The sequence below is a fragment of the Nipponia nippon genome, unplaced genomic scaffold (genome assembly GCF_047370975.1).
Source record: "Nipponia nippon isolate SJK-2023a ecotype South Korea unplaced genomic scaffold, ASM4737097v1 scaffold_2, whole genome shotgun sequence".
Taxonomy (NCBI): Eukaryota; Metazoa; Chordata; class Aves; order Pelecaniformes; family Threskiornithidae; genus Nipponia; species Nipponia nippon.
The window spans coordinates 110,551,799-110,571,712 of record NW_028262336.1 but is presented as its reverse complement, the minus strand read 5'-3'; the positions used below and the strand labels follow the sequence as shown (position 1 = coordinate 110,571,712).

At 38.3% G+C, this 19,914-nt stretch overlaps 1 protein-coding gene across 12 annotated transcripts in view; it reads left to right on the top strand.

Annotated features, from left to right (window-relative positions):
- SGCG (sarcoglycan gamma) overlaps positions 1-19,914 on the top strand; it is a 151,571-nt gene that overhangs the window by 121,754 nt on the left and 9,903 nt on the right. For all 12 annotated transcript variants that reach the window (XM_009476812.2, XM_087759354.1, XM_087759357.1 and 9 more), the window contains one exon: positions 2,172-2,244. In XM_009476812.2, the coding sequence (XP_009475087.1) occupies positions 2,172-2,244 (73 nt within the window). The remainder of the gene's footprint in view (positions 1-2,171; positions 2,245-19,914) is intronic.

Below are 19,914 nucleotides of genomic sequence, written 5' to 3'. Positions count from 1 at the left end.
AAAGCCCTGACTTAAGGTTTTCTACAGCCCAGAATTCTTTCCCAAGGATAACTGCATTCTGTTTTAATTCAAAGAGCAGCCAGAAAAGCCATGTTGAGTAATATCCTAGCTATTAAAATATATTGCCTTGCTACATATTTACCTGAAAAGCACTTAGATATGTGAATCCTCTAAGCTGGAGGAGATGACTCATCCTAAGGCCTCCCCAGTTTCGGATGACTGCCTTCACAAAGCCAATGAACAGGTGAGAGGCTCCACCCTTGCTGCAGCTGGCTGTGTTTAGCTGTTTTTTTGAGCAGCCTTGAGATGGCTCAAGCTGAGGGGTCTTTGTACTACTTCAGCAGCTAGTTCCCTGATCCTAGTGAAGCTTAGGCAGGAGATGGTTACTGAGCTGGTGATACTGCAATGACACTAATCCTCAGGAGAACAGAAATAGAGCTGCTTGGAGAACTTTCAGGTCCAACAAGGAGGATCCTGGTGAGGTTGGGTGCCTGCCTATTGTGGGAACAGTTTGGAGCTTTGGACAAGTTCTTTTGGTAGGGCATATCTTTAGTGCTGAAAATAGCAAGATGCAGAGTAGGGCACTTACATAAGGCCTGCCTGCAGAGGGATGAGGCCCCTCTGTACAGCAGCTCTGCACACGTAGAACAAGGAGGCTCTGAAGGAGGGAGCAACATTACAGCAACAATTTGCCTGGTCTGCTGCCTGGTTCAGTGCAGTAGGTGCATTTATCAAGTCAATATTCACACTAATGAACAGGGCTTGCAAACCAAGTTTCCTGCCTTCTAGACAGATACTCTTCTCATCATCATGTTATTCTGCAAGACTTAGATGCTGCTACCTCCTTCTCTTCTGCCAGCAGCTATGTTTGGAGGGGAACAGGAGGGTGTTATTGTGTGGAAACTGGTGATATAAACATGCAATATTTAGGCACTTCATTAACTGTCTGACCATGATTTTTTTTACAATCTGAATTGCTCTCTTGAACCTCAGTGCCTTGAACCTAGGTTGAAAATTAACTGTTGTGCTGTTATAGGCAACCTGAATTCCTAAATAAGTTAAATGTCTAGGACCTAAAATTCATGTAAGTCCTTATTTGGATTTATCCTCTAAGCATTCAGTCTTGCTTCTTTTTCACACTAGAAATTCTCAGAGGGGGACCAGCATCCATTGCATGCTGCACACTGCTATGAATTTGAGTCTTGAAAATTACTTTCTTTATTATCATAGTATTTTTTATACAAATTAACTTAGAACCAGAAAGAAAGAGTACACTGCAAGAGTAAAAACACTAGATGCAAAGAAGAAAGAGCAAGGTTAAAAGTAGGTGGGCTACAAAGAAAAATTAAAATAATGATTTGTGACAACAAAGCCGTGAACTCTGATTTTCAGGAGGGTACTGATATTAAGGTGATGAGGCACAGTAGTCCTTTTACAGGAATGATCTTATGAACACGTCAAGAATCTGCAGCCATGCACTTCATCTGGGTTCTGGATGTCCGGGCTTTAAGGTGTATTTGCCTGCAGCAGCACAACGCAAATAATTATTTCGTACTGGTGACTTGCTTTGCCCCACCTACATGTGTACCACCACCACCTGTATGCGTGTACCGCACAGAGGTAATCACTGTTTCTTCCCTGTTGGGATGAAACTACCTTTATTTCAAGAGGTAAACTACCTGATCCCATAGTCATTACCATTTTATGTGCATAAACACCATTTTATATTCAGCAAGTCTGCCTAAAAATAAGGGGAAATCTTTGATGAAGCTACATGCCAGAATTTGTGCTATGTATAGAATAGTCTAAAATAAATATGATTATTTAAGTCTGTAATATTTGCAAAGTTTTGTGGGATTTTAATTATCTCTGTTAACTCTAATGAGAGTTACATTGTAAAAATCTTATTTACTTATTTTGTTGTCCCAAGTAGTTTAAAATTTCTGTCTTCAGACTTTTTAGATTTCATTGGAAGAATTTACACCTGTACTTTTACATTACCTGTGTATTGTGTTGTTCCAATCAATACTGTAATAGTAGGACTGTACCTATATTTTAATTGTCTCATTAATTGTTAATGTATGTTTTTGTATCTTAATTTCTGATATCAAAGTTGCTATTTTTTTTACATTTGAACTTTTACAATACAGTATTTTTCTTTTTTTCTTCAGGGCCTGAAGGAGCACTTTTTGAACACTCTGTAGAAACACCACTTGTCAAGGCAGAAGCTTTTAAACAACTTAGGTAAGAATTTATACATAAAAACATAAATCTAATAGGTAAACGTTGTTTGCTGTAGATATTCACATTTTCCTGAACAAGGGATTTTCAACAGCATTTACAGAACTACTAATTAATAACTGTTTTTTTCTATTTTATGTGACAAGTTATTGTTTTGAAGGAAAATTATACATTGCTCTGCAGTTTTGAAATATATTATGAATGACTTATTGCTGATGGTGAATATTTAAAGCTACATAAAATACTGTGGAAAGTTTTTCTGTAAACTTCTATTTTTCAATTTTGAAACACTTAAGTATGACTTTTTCTCCAATAGAAGTTGCTTGTCTGCAGTAGGTCATCAACCTATAATTAGTCACGATTTTTAGAAACTAGTATCACTATGAGGAAACAGGCTAATGAGAAAAATTTGGAAGTGTGCAAAACTCTGCATCACTAAAGAGCAGTTTGGGGTAAGAAAATCATTATAAAGTACCTTGTATGTTTCAGAGCTCCTTAACTCTGGGATAGCATTTCTTTGTGCATTATTCTACGTAATTTTGAGTATTCCAAATCGGTTTATAGCATGTTGGTTATGATGAGGTAATAAACTCATTTTACGTTCTGTTCATGAACATGTTATGTTTCATTTTATAAGCCATTTCAAAGAAAGATTTGAAATGAAAGAGGATCTCTAACAATTATGCTTCTGTCCTTTCATACCTTGGCAGTCTGCTACTTTCTGTCATAATTTCTCTTCTTAGTGTTTCTTTTCCAACAGGGATAACTATTAGAGAGTAGTAGAAGATAATTAAAGCTTTCAAGAACACTGTATCTTGGTGACTGACTTTTCAAATTGAGAATGGCAAATGAGAGGCAGACTATTAAGATACTTCTTTTAATTTTCTCCTTGGTATTTAAGATTTACTTACAGTAAGACACCTTGTGCTTGCATTTGAAGACAGAATGAGCTCAAGACATTAGTTTTTACATGTTGATCTCCACTTTCAAAAATGTGTTTCTTCTACTGTGGTAGAATTTGGATGTGACATACTTTGACCAATACGTAGGATTCTGCACTGTAGTGAACGTTGTCTGGTTTTGGAGGGAGTGGATTCATTATGTTGTAAATTTGTCATTTCCTGTGATTATCTCAGTTTTGATAAAGTAGGACATTTTGTAATTACAAAACCGAGAAGCTCTCTGCAAATTTTAACTGGATACATATCAATTGTTTTCTGTGGTTGTTACTTTGCTTCAAATGCATCATCAATTAATAATATTTTAATAGGCTTAAAGCTAATAGTTTTATCCTACAGCCATTATGCTATGTTACATTTTAAGTTCTTATCTGCACTTCATTTAAAAACAATTACACTGTTTCAGACTACATACAACTATTATTATAATTTTTCATCTGTTTTTGAAATAGGATATAATTTGAAAGAAAACATTGAGATGAATTCAAAGTGTTTGTGAAGTTCTTCTGCATGGATGAGTTTACCTCGTGGCTTATCTCTTTAGTCTAGATTTTTACCATGTTAACTATAAGCACATGTTTTGATCTAGAGTGTTGCTATGTGTTAGCAGAGCTCGAGTGTAATAGTTAAAATCCCATTCGGTTCTGTCTTCAATTAACTTAAAATAGTGGGAAGTACAGATTCTTCCAGAATTTACAGAAGTTACGCTAATAATAATTATAATGTCAAGGAAGTACCTACATGGCCACATCAGCACTGACACATGCAACTGACATTAATATCTGACATAAATCCAGAGCTGCTAAACAGCTGTGCTAGAAACCGAGTTAGCTTAACCTCAAGAAAAATGCTGAATATCAGGGCATGAAGCTGTGCAATGAATACAGCACTCACTCATGTCCTGGCTGGCAGCTGAAGACCTGAAGCTTACCCAGAGCAGTTCAAAATGCCTCATTCCTTTAATTTTTTTTTTTCTGTCTTTACCACCCGTAATCAGTGTCAAGTCTGAAAGCAGAGATGGCAATGATTCCATGGAGGGCTTCTGGGGAGGATCGAGAAGCACATGCGTTTGTCTGCAGTGCAGATGCTAAGTTAAGATATAGACAGAGAAGAGCAATTTACAAGGCTCATGTTGGAAAAAGGTTCTTTTCAAGGGTAACCTTAAACATCAGCGTAAACAAAATTCATGCATTCTGTTGTGAAGGGGCTGAGACAAGTTTACCAATGAATGGCAATTTTGTAATGCTTTATAAATATTGTTTCATTCCACACTGTTAAATACAGGAAGCTACTTACTGAAAAGCACTTCAATATGAAAATTTAAGATGCAATTTTAAGTATTACTTTTCTGTTTTAAATTTGAATATGCTTCCTTTCCAGATTAAGGTAGGAAGTATCAAGTTATAGATGATGATGATGATGATAATAATAATAAGCAAATAATACTAATTTATAATAAAAGCAAATAGTAATAATAAGCAAATAGTAATAATAAGCAAATACCCTATTTGCTCTCCTCAAGCCTTATCTCCGCACTTACACGATGTATTAATCCTCTGCTATTTTTCCTCTGTTTTGCCCTCAGTGGTTGTGCTGTGCCATGTGAATGTGATATGCTGGGTGAATGTGATATAAAGTGCCACGGTATGCAGCATTAAATGTAGGGCATCCTGCTTCAAGGAAACCCATCCAGTTCAAATGTAGTTGCATATTTCAAGGAGCTGACTGGAAAGCTGTTAATGCTTGTAACTTTTCAGCTTGTGTCATACGAACGGAGGCCGCATTCATTCTCTGTCATTCAGATTTAGGGCAGTATCGCAAACAAAGCTGACACAAATGGCCTTCTGAATTACACATTCTGCTGGCTTTCCTGTCCAAATGCCGAATTTCAAGATAGACCACTTTTCTGGAAACAAAGAGATAAGTGTGTTAGAACATATCTTTTTGTAGCTAAGTAATGGAGACAGAGCAATACAATTATTCTGTGGTCAGTAACTGTCTTTTCATCTTGTAATTTGAAGGGAACACATAGAGTCCTTTTCAGTCTAATAGATTGAATTCGTGACTCACCTGTAAAGAAAAAGAGATGTGCTTGCACTTGCTTCCAACTGGTAGGAAGAATTATAGTAACAAAATCTACATTTCAAAATTGAAGTATTCCTAGGTTTAAAATAACATTGCCTACTTTTGAATTCCTTTCCTGGAGTTCTTATCTCTACCTAAGATACCTAGTTTCCATTTACAAAATTTGTTAAGACTTTAGGACGCAGTGGAGACCTAAAAACAGAGTGACATGTAAGAAGTGTCTGACAAACGTCTCAATGTCATGGTTACAGTCAACGAGAAGATTTGGATATATCCAGGAAATATCCTCCCCAGACAATCACCACTGAAGAGGTACCAGGTTAAAATTAGCCAGTTGTAATTAGTGAGAACAGAAATATGTCTGGACTCCTACTTGTCTCTGCAATTCAGTTGCCTGGTGTAGTCAAGTGCCTACGCAGCTTCCAGGTGCAGGGGTGCTTCTTTGACAGCAAGTGGCTATCTGTTGAGACATATCTGCTTTCCTTTGGCTGAACCTGCTCTTCTGTGTGGTCATGTGACCACAGGAGAGCAAGCAAGAGGCAGCACAAGTTCGTCTGGTGGTTAGGGCATTCAGCCAAGAACAGGAAGAGACCAGGGGGTTGCAGTTATGATTTAAAAAGCAATCCTGGAAGAAGAACCAGATGAATGTCTTGACCACTAGGTTATCTCCTCTTTGTTTGCTCGGTTTCTTGCCAGACTACTTGATTGTGCAAAGACTGACATTCAGCCCAGGGATGACCATAGTCCAGCTCTGTACTCCCACCAAGCTGTTTTGTAGTCTGGTAAATAGAGGTAATAGATACAGGTTTCATTCCCCTCAAGATGAGGAGGGATTGAACTGATGCTTCATAATTCCTTGCTGAATAGCAAAATCAATAGGATTGTATTATGTGTACTGTAACATTATATATATTATAGTATATATTTTATATATTGTTTAGAATATTTTAAAAAGATAGAAAGTGTTACCTCTTCCATGGTTTTCCATGAAAGTGGCTATAGCCTTTGTGCTTTGATGTGTATTTGTCATGTTGAGAACTTGCCTCAATCAGGTCTTCTGGGGGCTTCCATGGACTTTAGCTGCCACCTCTAACTGGATCACAGCAAAGTTCTAATGGAAACCAGGTACCTTGCTTTCCAAAAGAAGGAATTTAAACAGAATTATAGAAGTCCGTGTTCAGACACATGACTTGTGACCAAAAATGTAGGTGGGAAATATATAACAGCAACTAATGGAACTAGCTGCTGTAGACAGAGACATTTTTAGCAATTCCCTAAAAGCCAGCTTCTCCCCAGGTTCCATGTTAGGTACTGGAAGTAGCCTCTTCTGATACTATCCAGAGTTTCATGCCAGCACACATACCCTTTTATCCCTAGTTATCAAATAACAATCTCTTCGTGAAAAACTAGTGTCTCAGTTTAGACATTTTTCTAGTTTGATGCTAACATATTGTTCTGATACTTTATAGGACTTTAGACTATTATTTAGCATATTGTTCTATTCCTCCTGTATTTCATATCCCTGAATAATACGTAACTCGTACATAGTTTTGTCATTTTGATACTGTTTGTGTCTTGTGATCTACACATCTTGTGGTTTTCTAAGGGAAAACAATGGATCAGCAAAGCTGTGTGAATCTCAAAACAATGTTTCTGAACTGAGCACTCATATTTCTGGAACTAATGGAAATGTGCTTACAAAAGTGACATCTTTCATTTATTAACTAACTGTATACTACGCATAATGAATATAATGCTTGTAGATGCATACTAGCTTTGTTCTTATATTTGCCATAAATGCATGTCCGACAGCCAGCAACTGTGCCTTCTGAGCACAAATCCCATGGGAAATCACTTTTAGTACAGTCAGTTTGTGGTATTTTGCCAGTTCTTCAACTGAGGGTTTACATCCAAGTTCAAAAGTGACCCACATCATTCCACCCTTCTTGCATTTGAAAAGCTCTGTAGCAGGAGCGATATCACTGTTCCAGACACTCAACATTTGTCAGACTATGATTATAAAAATATATATAATGTTATCATTTAACATATTATTTAACAGCTTATGGGTATATTCTGAAAAGATTTCAGTATTTCCCAGGGAAACAGATGTATTTTAAACAAATGTATAATATTGGCATTGACCAAAATTTTAAATATATCATTTAAGAAGCATTGCTTCATATTTTAATGAAATACCTATGTCCGCCACTGAAAAGCATCAAAATGTAGATTTACTAGCTTGTAACTTACATGTTATAGAATATTGGTAGTTTGAGGGCATAATTATACACCTTCTAGGTATTTGGTTAAGGTAAATTACTGTACTGATGGGTTGCTGGTAGACCTCCCTATCTATATATGCAGAATAAATATGTCCCCTTTAATTTTGACTTCTGTTCTGTGGCATCCAATAGCTCCACTTTTCTTATGGCTTCTGCTTCTCTCTGAGTCTTTATGAGGGCATACTTTTATCCTTTTCATTCCCCATTCATAGTATGATTTCCTTTTGCACTCAAAGTATAGATTTGCTAGGGTAAACTGTATAATAAGACAGAGAGGAAACTGAAGTTGTGGGGGTTTATGGCCATACGAATAAGAATTATGAAGGAAATCTAGAAAGAGATGTATAGGAGCCAATCAGGGTAAAAATATTTGCTAAATCATTGCTTAATCATGTTTGTAATACTAATGCTTACATGCTAATTTCCTAAAAATACCATCTGACTAATTGAAGTACAGCGATTTTTATTTGCATTCATTATGCAAATCAAAAGCCCAGTCAATCAGAAGAGAATGAATTTTGTAACGGAAAAGTAAGACTACAGTTATGAGTTACATCTGACGGACTCAAATCTATGAAAAGGCATAGTTTAAAAGGATTGGATGGTACAGGACCTCATGTTTACCAACTTTTCAGAAACATTTCTGACTCAGATATTTAAAAACACCTTATTAGCAAAGACTTGGATACTACTTCACATCTAGTCTTCTTTTAAGCAGGGATTTGTCTTGAAAATATTAATCTTAAAGTGAAAAGAATTTTCCAAGTACAATCTGTTTCTCTGTCTTGTGTTACTAGCTATTTGTGTGCACCCATGTTCTTGCAAAATCTTGTTCATTACAATTTAGCTTACAAACTACAGTGCTTCACCTGCAGGGCTTATATATCACTGTATGTATGGACCGTATGACCTTAGGAGATACACTTGCCTCTGCTGATGAGATCATTCTGCCTTCTGTAATGCTGAGCCTGCAGAGGGACGCTGTCCTGCTCTCACAGAAGATGGTTCCCTCCTGAGGTAGGAGGGGTGTTTGGTGACCGGTCTCCTAGTGAGCCTGTGTTGGCAGTCAGATGTGTTGGCACTCAGAGCTGCTCTCCTGGGCACCTACACCACGTTTCCTGGTTCATAGGAGTGCCGGCCTCTGAAACCAGGGAGTGATAGATACCTCAGTAACAGCAGGAGAGGAAGTCCATGCACCTGTTAGTGGCTTTTTTGCCAGGTAAGATCTCTCTGAGAACACAGGCCAGGTTTCTGCCCACTGTCACAACTGACTTTCCCTTAAGCCAGTCAGGTGGCTGATGTTCTTCCTAAAGCTGCAGTTTTTCAGAGATGTCACTTAACACATGAAAATCAATAAGAGTTATTTCTGCCACTTGTATGGGACAAAGCCATTTACCTGTTTTCCATAGCTGCTTATGTCAGTACTGCAAAGGTATAACGATTTCTACACCTACGCTGCTGAACTGGGTACCTGTCAATGTCAGACTGCTCGCTGAGATTGCTAAAGTGAACTTGTCATCAGTGATTACAGCATACTCCACCAGAGCGCAAGCTACCGTGAAAATTTCATTAATGATTGTCGTAGTTATAGACACCTTGCAGATGACCACCTGGAGCTCTATTTGTAAGTCTATGATTGTGCTGTCACTGGTCTAAGACATAATGTTGAGCTGGGTAGAGCATCCTTTACATTATCTTTCACCTACATACCTGTCTGCACATATATCAAGGGAGCTGGGGGCGAGGCGTGAAACAGGAGTCACCCACCATAAGGATGTGCATGTGGCAGACACTGGAAGAAGAAAGGAAAGCATTTCCTAATCACAGTAATTCTTCCAGGATACATTGTACATGTGCACAGTCACTACTCACAGTCTTTCCCCTCTTGCTCAGCCTGTGTGTGCAGTCATGGTACTTCAGTTGTGTGGAGACTGATGAGAGTCTGGCACATTCACCCACTGTACTAATGAATCACAAGAGGGGAAGGGTATGACCTGCTTGTCAGCAAAGACCTCTTCACTTGAGTCTCTCTTTTCATGCAGAACAAGTGGACACTATGAACAGCACATACTGAAGAATTCCAGTTACTTGAAAACTTTCTATGCTTCTGCGTATTTGTTGTTGTTTAACCTGGCAGGCAGCTAAACACCACACAACCGTTCACTCACTCCCCCCTGCCGTGGGATGGGGGAGAGAATTGGGGGAAAAAAAAGTAAAATTCATGAGTTGAGACATTTTAATAGGACAGAACAGGAAGAGAAAATAATAATAATAATAAATACAAAATAAGTGATGCACAATGCAATTGCTCACCACCTGCCAACCGATGCCCAGCCAGTTCCTGAGCAGTGGTTGCTGCCTCCCAGCCAGCTCCCCCAGTTTATATACTGAGCATGGCATCATATGGTATGGAATAGCCCTGGGGCCAGTCTGGGTCAGCTGTCCTGGCTGTGCCCCCTCCCAGCTTCTTGTGCACCTGGCAGAGCACGGGAAGCTGAAAAGTCCTTAACTTAGTATAAGCACTGCTTAGCAACAACTAAAGCATCAATGTATTATCTACATTATTCTCATCCTAAATCCAAAACACAGCACTGTACCCGCTACTAGGAAGAAAATTAGCTCTATCCTAGCTGAAACCAGGACAATATTAAAGAAAAATTTGCTTGAAGTATATAAAAGAAAGTCATGGCAAATTTCAACGCAGAAGATAATGTTATGAAAATAGACTCGTAATGAAAATACTAACCAGATTTTCACAACAATGATGCAAAAAGTGTTATTATATGAGAGTAAAATTTTATAATACAATAAGTTGTTTTATAATATCATTAAAGTCATGTGAAAAAGCCATGCTGGAAACATCTGTGATGTGCCAGATTCAATCACATTCACTGGGGCCTTGGCCATTTTTAATTACCTGGAGAGTCAGCACATCATAAAATTGAGGTCATCACAGAGACCTCTTTTGAATTAGCTCTGCTTACCGCTCTTTATCACAACTGTCCATCTTGAGAGAAGCTTTTATTTTAGTCATATCTCAGTTCTGCTCTTTAGTCTTCATTCCTTCAACAGCTCTTCATTGAGTGACAGTGGACAAACAGGCTAAAACACCTCAATATTTAAGATGGATGGAGAACTAGTAAACAAATAACTACACTGTAATAATCATATCTGCTATCTTTTTGAATAAGTTATAAATGTTGGTTTAAATTGCTTTTATAGTCTTTTCAATGTAGCATTAAAATTCGGCACTGTTTTATTCTCTTTTTAAGAGAACATGTAAGTGCATTTGTCCTAGAACTTCGAACATTTCTGTTATATTGCTTACATAAAATAAGTTCTGTTAACCAAAACCTTGGGAACTGGAAACATGTGTTATTCAGATCTGGCTTTGTAATTGTGCTTGTGCACAGAGATCACCCCTAAGCCATAAGCAGTGTTGGTGCCTGCTGTGCTTATGCTGAACAATTCCCTTGAATCCAGGTTCTCATAACTGAGCTTTACTGGAATCATCTGTTGCCATTCATTTCATTTAGAACATAAATACAGAATAAATTTGGAATACAGACTATTTCAAGAAATAAAAATATGATGAGAAATTTTCTATTTAAATTAAAGGAACAGAAAATATGCTGAAGAACATACCACCTGACATCTTCAAGAACAGCAAATACTCCCAACATTTAAGAATGCCACCCAAAAGGATGGAAGTGCCTCAGGGATCTGCCCTTTATCCTTGATCATTTTTAGCATAAGACAAGATAAGCTAAAAAACTCTCCAATAGGCTTATTTATTTAAAAATCAACCACACTTCCTATACATGTGGGGTAGGGTTCAAAAACAAAAACAAACAAAAAAACCCTCATCTGTATCTGCCTAACGTTTTGGCTGATCCTAAATGATTTCTTCATCGTTCATATGTGTGATTCAGCTGATAATTCAGCACACATCTCTGGTTACCATTCAGCCCTTACATATTCAGGCTGCATTCGTACAACAGAGTCCAAACCTAGAGGACCTCTGTGTGCCCAGAATAAGCAGATGCATTTCAGATGCTCATCCATATTTAGAACTGCTGCCTCTCTGCAAGCAGAAACACTCATTCACTGAAGTGGGAAGGGATCTTCCCACAAACCACCCACACAGATGCATTTTCAGAGAGACTAATATAACTGAAGCATGGCCCCAGGGGTTTACAACTGCTTGGGCAGATAGTTCAGGTGGTATTGCTCTCAACTCGTTTAGAGTGTAGCTACCTACATAAGATCTCATCACCTTTTCATGGAAGGCGACAGGTACTGTTAGGGCATGTTACATTTTATCCTAACAGAGACATCTAAAACAGATCAGATTAATTATGCCCTAGCAGTGCCTATTTCTCTCTATTCATTTTGAAAGGTGCACAAGGGATCACCTGTACTCCTTACTACAGGCAACTACATTTGTTTAGAGGAATCACACACTTATTGACTATGCCATGTTTGGTTAAGCTCTGAAGAAATGAAAATTCATCATGAGAAACAAGGCCATGAACTGCGCTGGGAAATGTTCAAATCCCAGAGTAAAGCTTTTCCACTTGTAACCATATATTCCATAAATTGATCTAAATTGTTAATCATAGTTTATATAACCTTGTAAGTAGGATTAGCAAATGCTGCCAATTACTGGCTCTTGTTTGATATCAGGCATGAGGTAATGAGTACTTCCAAGCTAATAATTAGCTTGGAGGCCCTGGCCATGCTAGAACTTTATCTTTTCAGGAAAGTCATGACACCATCATATTTACCTAAAAGAAGTGTCTTGTCTTTCTAAGTTGGTAAAAATCCATAGTTGTCTTATACTCGCTAAAGATTTTGAGAATTTCAAAATACACTCTTAATGTTTTCAGTGCTATCAATTTTCTGAATCTCTTCTTTCTTCAAAACCTTCTGCGTATCTTCTGCATCAAATTCAGACTTCTTTTTTATACTAATCTTAATAATTGTGCATCAGCCTCCCATGCTTGTATTTACATATATATTTATTATCTTCTACAGCTGTTCCATTGACTCCAGCAATTCTTGTTCTGACGATTGTTCTGATTTTCTGTACTGTTCTGCACCGCTCATCTTCAGTGTCTTCCTGTAATTTACTTCTTTCTTAAAGCTTACAAATCTGCAAATTTGTATCAGGAAAACAGAACAATCTCTCTTTTCTTCTAATCTTGGATCATCAGATGGCCCACAGGCTGAAGCACAAAAGAGGATGAAAACCTTATATTGTTTGTGCTTTTCTTTCATGGAGTTCTTAACAAAGAAGACATCAGAGGAATACAATCCAGTCTGGTTTCTTGGGTCCTTCAGCTCTGACGTTGCAATACTTAAAATTTAGGCACTCTGATTCAGCAGTAGAGCAAGTAACAGACTTGACTCCATATCCAAGCTGTTTGAGTTATTGAGATTTGAGTTATTTGAGATTGGATAGAATCATGTAAATATAGATACATGGATAAATAGATAAATTTATCTATGGACAAATGAATTTATCCATAGAATCTGATCATGATTTTATTTCTAGCCAATGATTGTCTAATGTGAAACACACAAATAGTCTAAGAATCCATTACTGCATCGGCTCAAGATTCTATAAGGTCATTCTAAGATTGTTTTTGCTTTAGAAAATACATTCCCTGTAAGTGAGCTATTCTTAGTTGAGCCTAGTGAGTATTTGTGATCTGACTTTTTGGTTCTTTCATTCTACCACCAAGTGGCTTTCCATGAAACATTGACTCCACTGGTATCAATGGGATTTTGTCGTTTCACTGTGGCTCCCCTTCATTCCAGCCGAGCACAATAAGCCCAGCTGTGTCATGTATGATGGCAGCTCCTTCCTGAGAGTTGGTAGAAAGGGAAATATGAAAGTGGTCCAATCGTCTTTTTTTCCCCTCCAGAGTTGAGAACTCAACCCTGAAGTGATCAAGTAATGAAGTGCTCCTAGCCTTACCAACACAGACATCTGGGAGGGGAATCTAATAAACTTTGTGCCCTCCAGAAAATCTAGCTCTAAAGGTAACAGCAGCTTTTAAAAATGTATTTCCTTGATCATACAGAATCCATTACAGATTTGAGAGTTTATTTTTTAAGCTCAGTAACCATACATTATTAACACTTTACACCTTGTTGATAGGAGACAAAAATAATTGACTTAATCTTATTTTTATTTTCCAAAAGGAATTATTTTTTTAAAAGAAAGAATCCTGCAGCAGTATTATACATGCCATACAAAAGTCCTGGACTGCTATTAGTAGCCCTCTTGTAACAACTGCTAGTGCTTCACACATTAGGACTGTCAGTGTATGTATGTATGTAAATGTCAGGAACATTATTGTCCCAAGAAAGAAGGCCACCAGAAAAATCAGAGCCTACTACATCCTTGTGTAATTATTTTAGAGCAGCTCTGCTATTATTGAAGTATTTTGAATGTTTCAATGCATTACAATGTGCATTTGTATCTATTTTTCAGAGGTCAGAGATGTTACAAACTGCCAGCAAAGCCCAGCACATTTTGAGACTTTCGCAAGTCATTGGAGACAAAATGATAGACCTTCCAAAATGACATTTTCATTAATGTGCTTAAGCAATAAGCAGAACAGAGTCAAGAAAAAAAGTGACTTTAAAATCAAATCAAAACAAACTGCTCCATTATTTTATAGTCTCTAAATTGCAACATAGTGCCACTGAAGATTTAAAAAATATCTTCAGAATTACTAGAAAAAATAGGTGCTATATGTACAGCTGCTTCATTCCAGCCAAATAATATTTTTTAATGCAGTTCCTATGTATGTACACTTGCCTCTAAACCCTATTTATTTTCTTCTGATATTATCAGACAACTTTTCTGTATTTTCACAAGATGCTGCTGATCTTTTTTATTACTGGCACAGTAACTTTATTTTGGAGAAGTATTAGCCTTGGCGTCCTGAAGTTGAAAGTACAGTTCTAATATTAAGCTGTATCTTGTGCTACTATAAGTTTTCCTGTTAATTTGTCTGCAATGAAATAGTCAGATGCACTTTGAAGAAACTGCAGAAAATTTCTTTTTTCATTTTAGATAATTGGTATTTAATTTGGATTCATTTAAAATGTACTGGTTTGCATATTACATTTTATTGTGGCATAAATAATAGACTAACTTGGGATTTAGTGTAGGGCAGCTGTAGATATTGGCATTAGTCTTACTGAAACAGAGTATGTGTCCTAATGCAGGCAAATCCCAGGAGCAATAACCCTTGGGAAATGGTTTCTCTGAACTAAGCTACAAAAATTGGGATGATGTTCTATAACCATTGACCAACTAATGGACTTGACAGGGGAAAAGTGGATGCTGTTTTTCAGTCAATTTTTTTTCATTATAGTACATTTAGTTTAACTCAATGAAGCTCAGACTTAGAGTGTCAAAGTGAATGGAAGAAATGTGGAAGACAGCATCATCCAGGTAGGAAGCAATTATTCCACCTTTAAATGAAGAAATTCAATATGTGTGATGCAAAATGGGACATTTTTGAAAGAAAAATCAGTCAGCATTTGAAAGACTTACTTACAGTAGTTATGTCAAATCAGAATTTTGTGCCAAGGCTTGACTAAGTAACTGCTATGTTTCCATTACTGTGCAGAAACTGATCAGGGAAGAAGATTTAATGAGTCATTAGTATTTTATATTTTTTGCCATTCAGTAAGAGCTATCAGAGTTTACTGTTGAATACTAATACTTCCATGTCCTTAAGATATATATGGTTGTTGGAACATGCTGTGAAACTCATCTTTCCTGTTTGCAAGAAGATGTAATTTTAGGAGCCATTCCAAAGAAAATAATTTCACAAAACAAAACAAAAATGAGGCTTATACCGAGACTGAGATCTCAGTCCTGTTGTTTTGTCCTTCTTTGCCTTTGGACCTGCTGGCAAACAACCAAAAGCCACAAGGCAGAACACCAAGATCCATAGGTTTGGGTAATCATATTCTTCTTGCTACATCCTGATCACCCTCCCCACATGCCTGACCTCAAAACAGCAAGCTGCTGGGAGATAAGTGAATATGGGTGGGAATTGGCAGCCGGCATTAGTGTGTGCCTGCTGCTCTCTATCCACCCCTACAACTTCAGCTTAGTTTTGCTCAGCTCATGTCAACAGGAATCCAGCTTCCTCGTAAAGAGAGAATATGGTTTGAAATTCCGTATATTGGACCATAAATAAATGCTGACAATATCTTTTTCCTGTGTAACTGGTGCATGCTCTGGCTATACTCTGGCTACTCTCTCATAATGTCTAGCTGCATTGCCAGTGAATTAGACTGCTTTCAAACTAACCAAAAAGCCAATACACTCCTATTGCCTTTTAAAGGTTAACATGCATTCAAAGAGCAGCGCTGAAAGCAGACACCTACAGAGACCCAAGGCCAATTAAGCCCACAGAATCCTCTAGGTTGCTTTTTTGACTTTCAAGACATTAGTTCCTTGACAGGTTAAAGATTCTCCTGTTCCCCCTTTTTTCCTCACAGTTTTTTTTTCCTTCATTTCTTACCTTTTCTGTTCTTCCTCTGCTCCGTGACCTCCAATCACCGCCTAATTTAATTTCTGGTCCCCTTTGACCTTTTCAGAGTCAGACTTGAACTCAAGGGCAAGCGTTCATGGCAAGACTCCTTTCTGCACACCAGAGGCATATGAAGGTTTCTTCCTTACTTAACAATGTGAAAAAGCTGTTTTGGTTATGTGCCAACAGCATCTGATGCTCTATGCCCCATTTTCACAGCCTGTCCCCTATGCAACCTCAGTGCTTCTGCGTCTTTATAGACTGTACTAAGACCTGTAGCCATTGCTCTCCTAACTCTTCGTATTTCTCTGAAAGAAATAAAATAGGAATGAAAAGTTATATATATACACATAATCTCAGGAAAAGATGAGCCTAGTCTTGGAAGTCCACATGCACAGGCAGGGTTGCACAGTGCTTACTTTCACAGGAATGCAGGCTTGCAGGATCAGATCTTCAGTGCCATAACTGGCAACCTTATTGAACGCACTGTAATGACTTTATTTGGCCTTGGAACAGTTTAGTCAAAGCAATTAATTTTTTTTTAAATGTTTTCTAACTCTGAGAAGTCATAGAGATTGTTTACTGAGAGGTGGGTCAAATAGCTGTGTACTCAGAAAGGAAGAGTGGGAGACATCCTTATCTGGTTTGATTTTACCATCTTCATGAAAGTTCAAGGGAAACAAGAACAATATGCAAATACACACCAGCGGAGAAAGTACCATTATTCCAGCTTCAGCTCTTCTGAGTTACATTTTCTGTATCTCTCTTTTTTCTTCGTATTCTTCAGTCTTTTCTCTAATACTGTATTTCCCATGTGTGCTCCCATATCGATGTCTAGGAACAAGTGTGAAGCAGCATCTTCAGTCCTACAAAGACTAAACGGCAGGAAGAAAGAGGCATGGGATCTTTCACTGTCTTCTGTCCCCTCATATGACTTTCTTCTTAAATCAAACCTTAATATAGATACTTATTTGCACAGATCCTTTTATTTTAATTATACTAAAGCACTATAGGAGGAAGACTGAGCAAATTAAAGAAGTGGAAGTGATGGCTTAGTATATTTTATGAACTCTCATAAAAATCAATACCAGAAAGCTTTGTGAAAAACTTTTAATGAAAAGGCATTATGAACTAGCTAGCATTTAGGTTCCGCCTGGACCCACCAGTGTTTAAACATTTCAGTGTTTAAAATGGCTTCACAAAAAAATGCCACCATATAGGTGAACACCAGACCAGTATCTTATTAATGATTTAAACAAACATACTGCTGTGAAATGTTTTGATATAAAGTAAAATAAATCAAGTCCAGTACATTTGACATTTTATTTTCTCCTGTGTGCAAGGGCCCTTTTTTTAAGTAAAGCTGAGTCAGGGCTAAAATACACAGATGTTTCTCTTTTACTATACAGGAACATATTTAACTCAAATACTTAATGGACTATACACTGCTAAATTCTTTACCATACCTTATACACTTTAGTGCCAGGTTTACATTGCATAAAATCTTCTCTGTATGGTAAAATTGATGAGGCTATTTTAACCAAAAGGCAAGGGGGGGGGGGGCGGGGGCAGGAAGGGAGTTAGCTGTATGTATGTATAGTATAGGCACACCAGTTGTTGGGTGCACCATAATTTTAGAGGCAGTGTCCATCTACCTGTCCAGTCCACTTAGAGTAATCCTGGTCTTCCTCAGGTAGGTGCTGGGAGGAATGCATACATTTGGGGAACTTCTGTCTAAAGTCATACCCAGGAATTCTGTCCCCATTGAATTCAGGAGAGATACTGACTCATAAGATGGAAAGAACAAAAAGTGGCTGGAAGGAAGGAGTAAACTATTCCCCAAATTCACAAGAGCAAGCTGGTTCCTCTGTCCTGCTCTAAGAGTCAAGCAACCCCACACTGCAGTAGGAAACTTGCGCTCCAGAAGACTGTGGTACTAAATCCAGCTTTCTAATGCATTGTGGTACTTACAAGATCAGCAAGGTATCCTTCCATCTCCTGCCAGAACAGGATGCAAGAAGAGATCGATATTCCTGCAGCATGCACTGGCTGAGAAGGGACATTCAAAGGCAGGGTTCAATTCAGCTGCTGCTTCACCACAACCGCAGTGGGTTGTTACTCCTCTCACATCCTCCCTAAACACAGCCAACTGAGCAATTGGAGATTGCTGGTATCTCCACGAGTTAGCAACATGCTTATAGGAAAGGGTGGGAATCTCCAAGCCTGTAGGTTGTTGGGATGGTTTCAGATCCAGAGCCTGGATGCTGTCCAGATTCCCTCAGAAGACTTTCACACAGTCCTTCATAAATTATTTTGCACACCTCAGCACCAAATTTCCCTGGCAGCGAGCCAAGACAGTATAGTCTACTTCTGGAACTATCTTACCAACAAGGAGGAAGACAGCGATAAAAATATTGTCTTCCTTGTAACTGGTTGCTTGAGTTGCAATGGACTGCTGGAGGACCAATATCCAGCAGATGACAGAGCTATGAAATATTAGCAGAGACCACTTACTCCCCCACCCTTCCCTGCCCTCCATTAGCTGAGACAGTGCAGTGTTCCTGCACTTTGCCAACAAACCTCCAGGTGGCTGCAGGGATCAGCATGACGGAGAACGAGGCAAAATACCTACTCTGCAAGTGGGCCTAGGCATGGTTTCCATTGCTTCACATTCCGTGGATATATCTACATGAGTGTTTTAATTTAAAAATAGGAACGTGCTTTTGAGGGAAATCTCCCAACTGCCTGAGCTCCTCAAATCTTGGTTCTCATTGTGGACTGTTTGTGGCACATGAAAAGGATTACATTTGGATTAAATTAACCTGAAAGCTGTGCTCTCCTGGACAATGCCTAACATGCTCCAACCTTTCTGGGCATCCAGTCTTCGGGGTCAGGCAACAGCTGGTCCAGAGTACTCCTCAGAGCACATATAATGGGGGTGTCAGGTCCTTGGATCAAATGTTGTGCCGTCCCAGTGAATTCCTCTTGCACTGCACCACTTGCTAATAGACCCCTGGCATAGCTACCACAGTACCTAGAAGCTACTCATAAGAACAGAATCCATCTTCCCAAATGAGATGCAGGCTGTGACAGATGTCTCATTTAGGACAGCACATTACATAGATTAATTCCTCTAGATGATAAAGATCCTCACTCCATTCTGTTAAATGTAATTTATATGCCTGTAATTTTAAAAAAAAAGAGAAAGTGACTGGTAACAATATATTCCCTTATCATTCTACTGCCTGAATTCAAACAAACACAAAAAAAGGACCAAAACCTCTGAGTGTCCATGCACCCTCCAGCATTTGCAAGCAAACTGAATTCTTGTTTTGCCAAGACTTTTGAGAGATGCACATCAACATTTTGCTCAGCCCAGCCTACTCTCTTCCTCCTTTTATTGCCTAGGGAATAGATCTTGAAACTTTCTTATCAGCCATTATCTGCACACAGTCATGTATCTTCTTCGTGACTGACCAAATCATTCACAGTGCAGAGCAACTTCCTCCCTTCATCTGTTCACTGATTTATAAAAAAGAGCACATTTTGCTTTATTAATGTCTATTTAAAACATCACCAGTGTTAATAACTGCAGTGCTCTATTCATATCTTTCTAAGACACCCTGAGTTCACGCAAGTATCTGCATCAGTCAGCTCTTCTACTAGGGCAGTTCTGTGGTCCCCAGAACTGTAAGCATACAGGAGAAGTTCAAACCTGCCCACCAGCGACAAACTGGCAGTGCCTCGGGGCCAGGACCACTGAAGAATTTTAGGTGA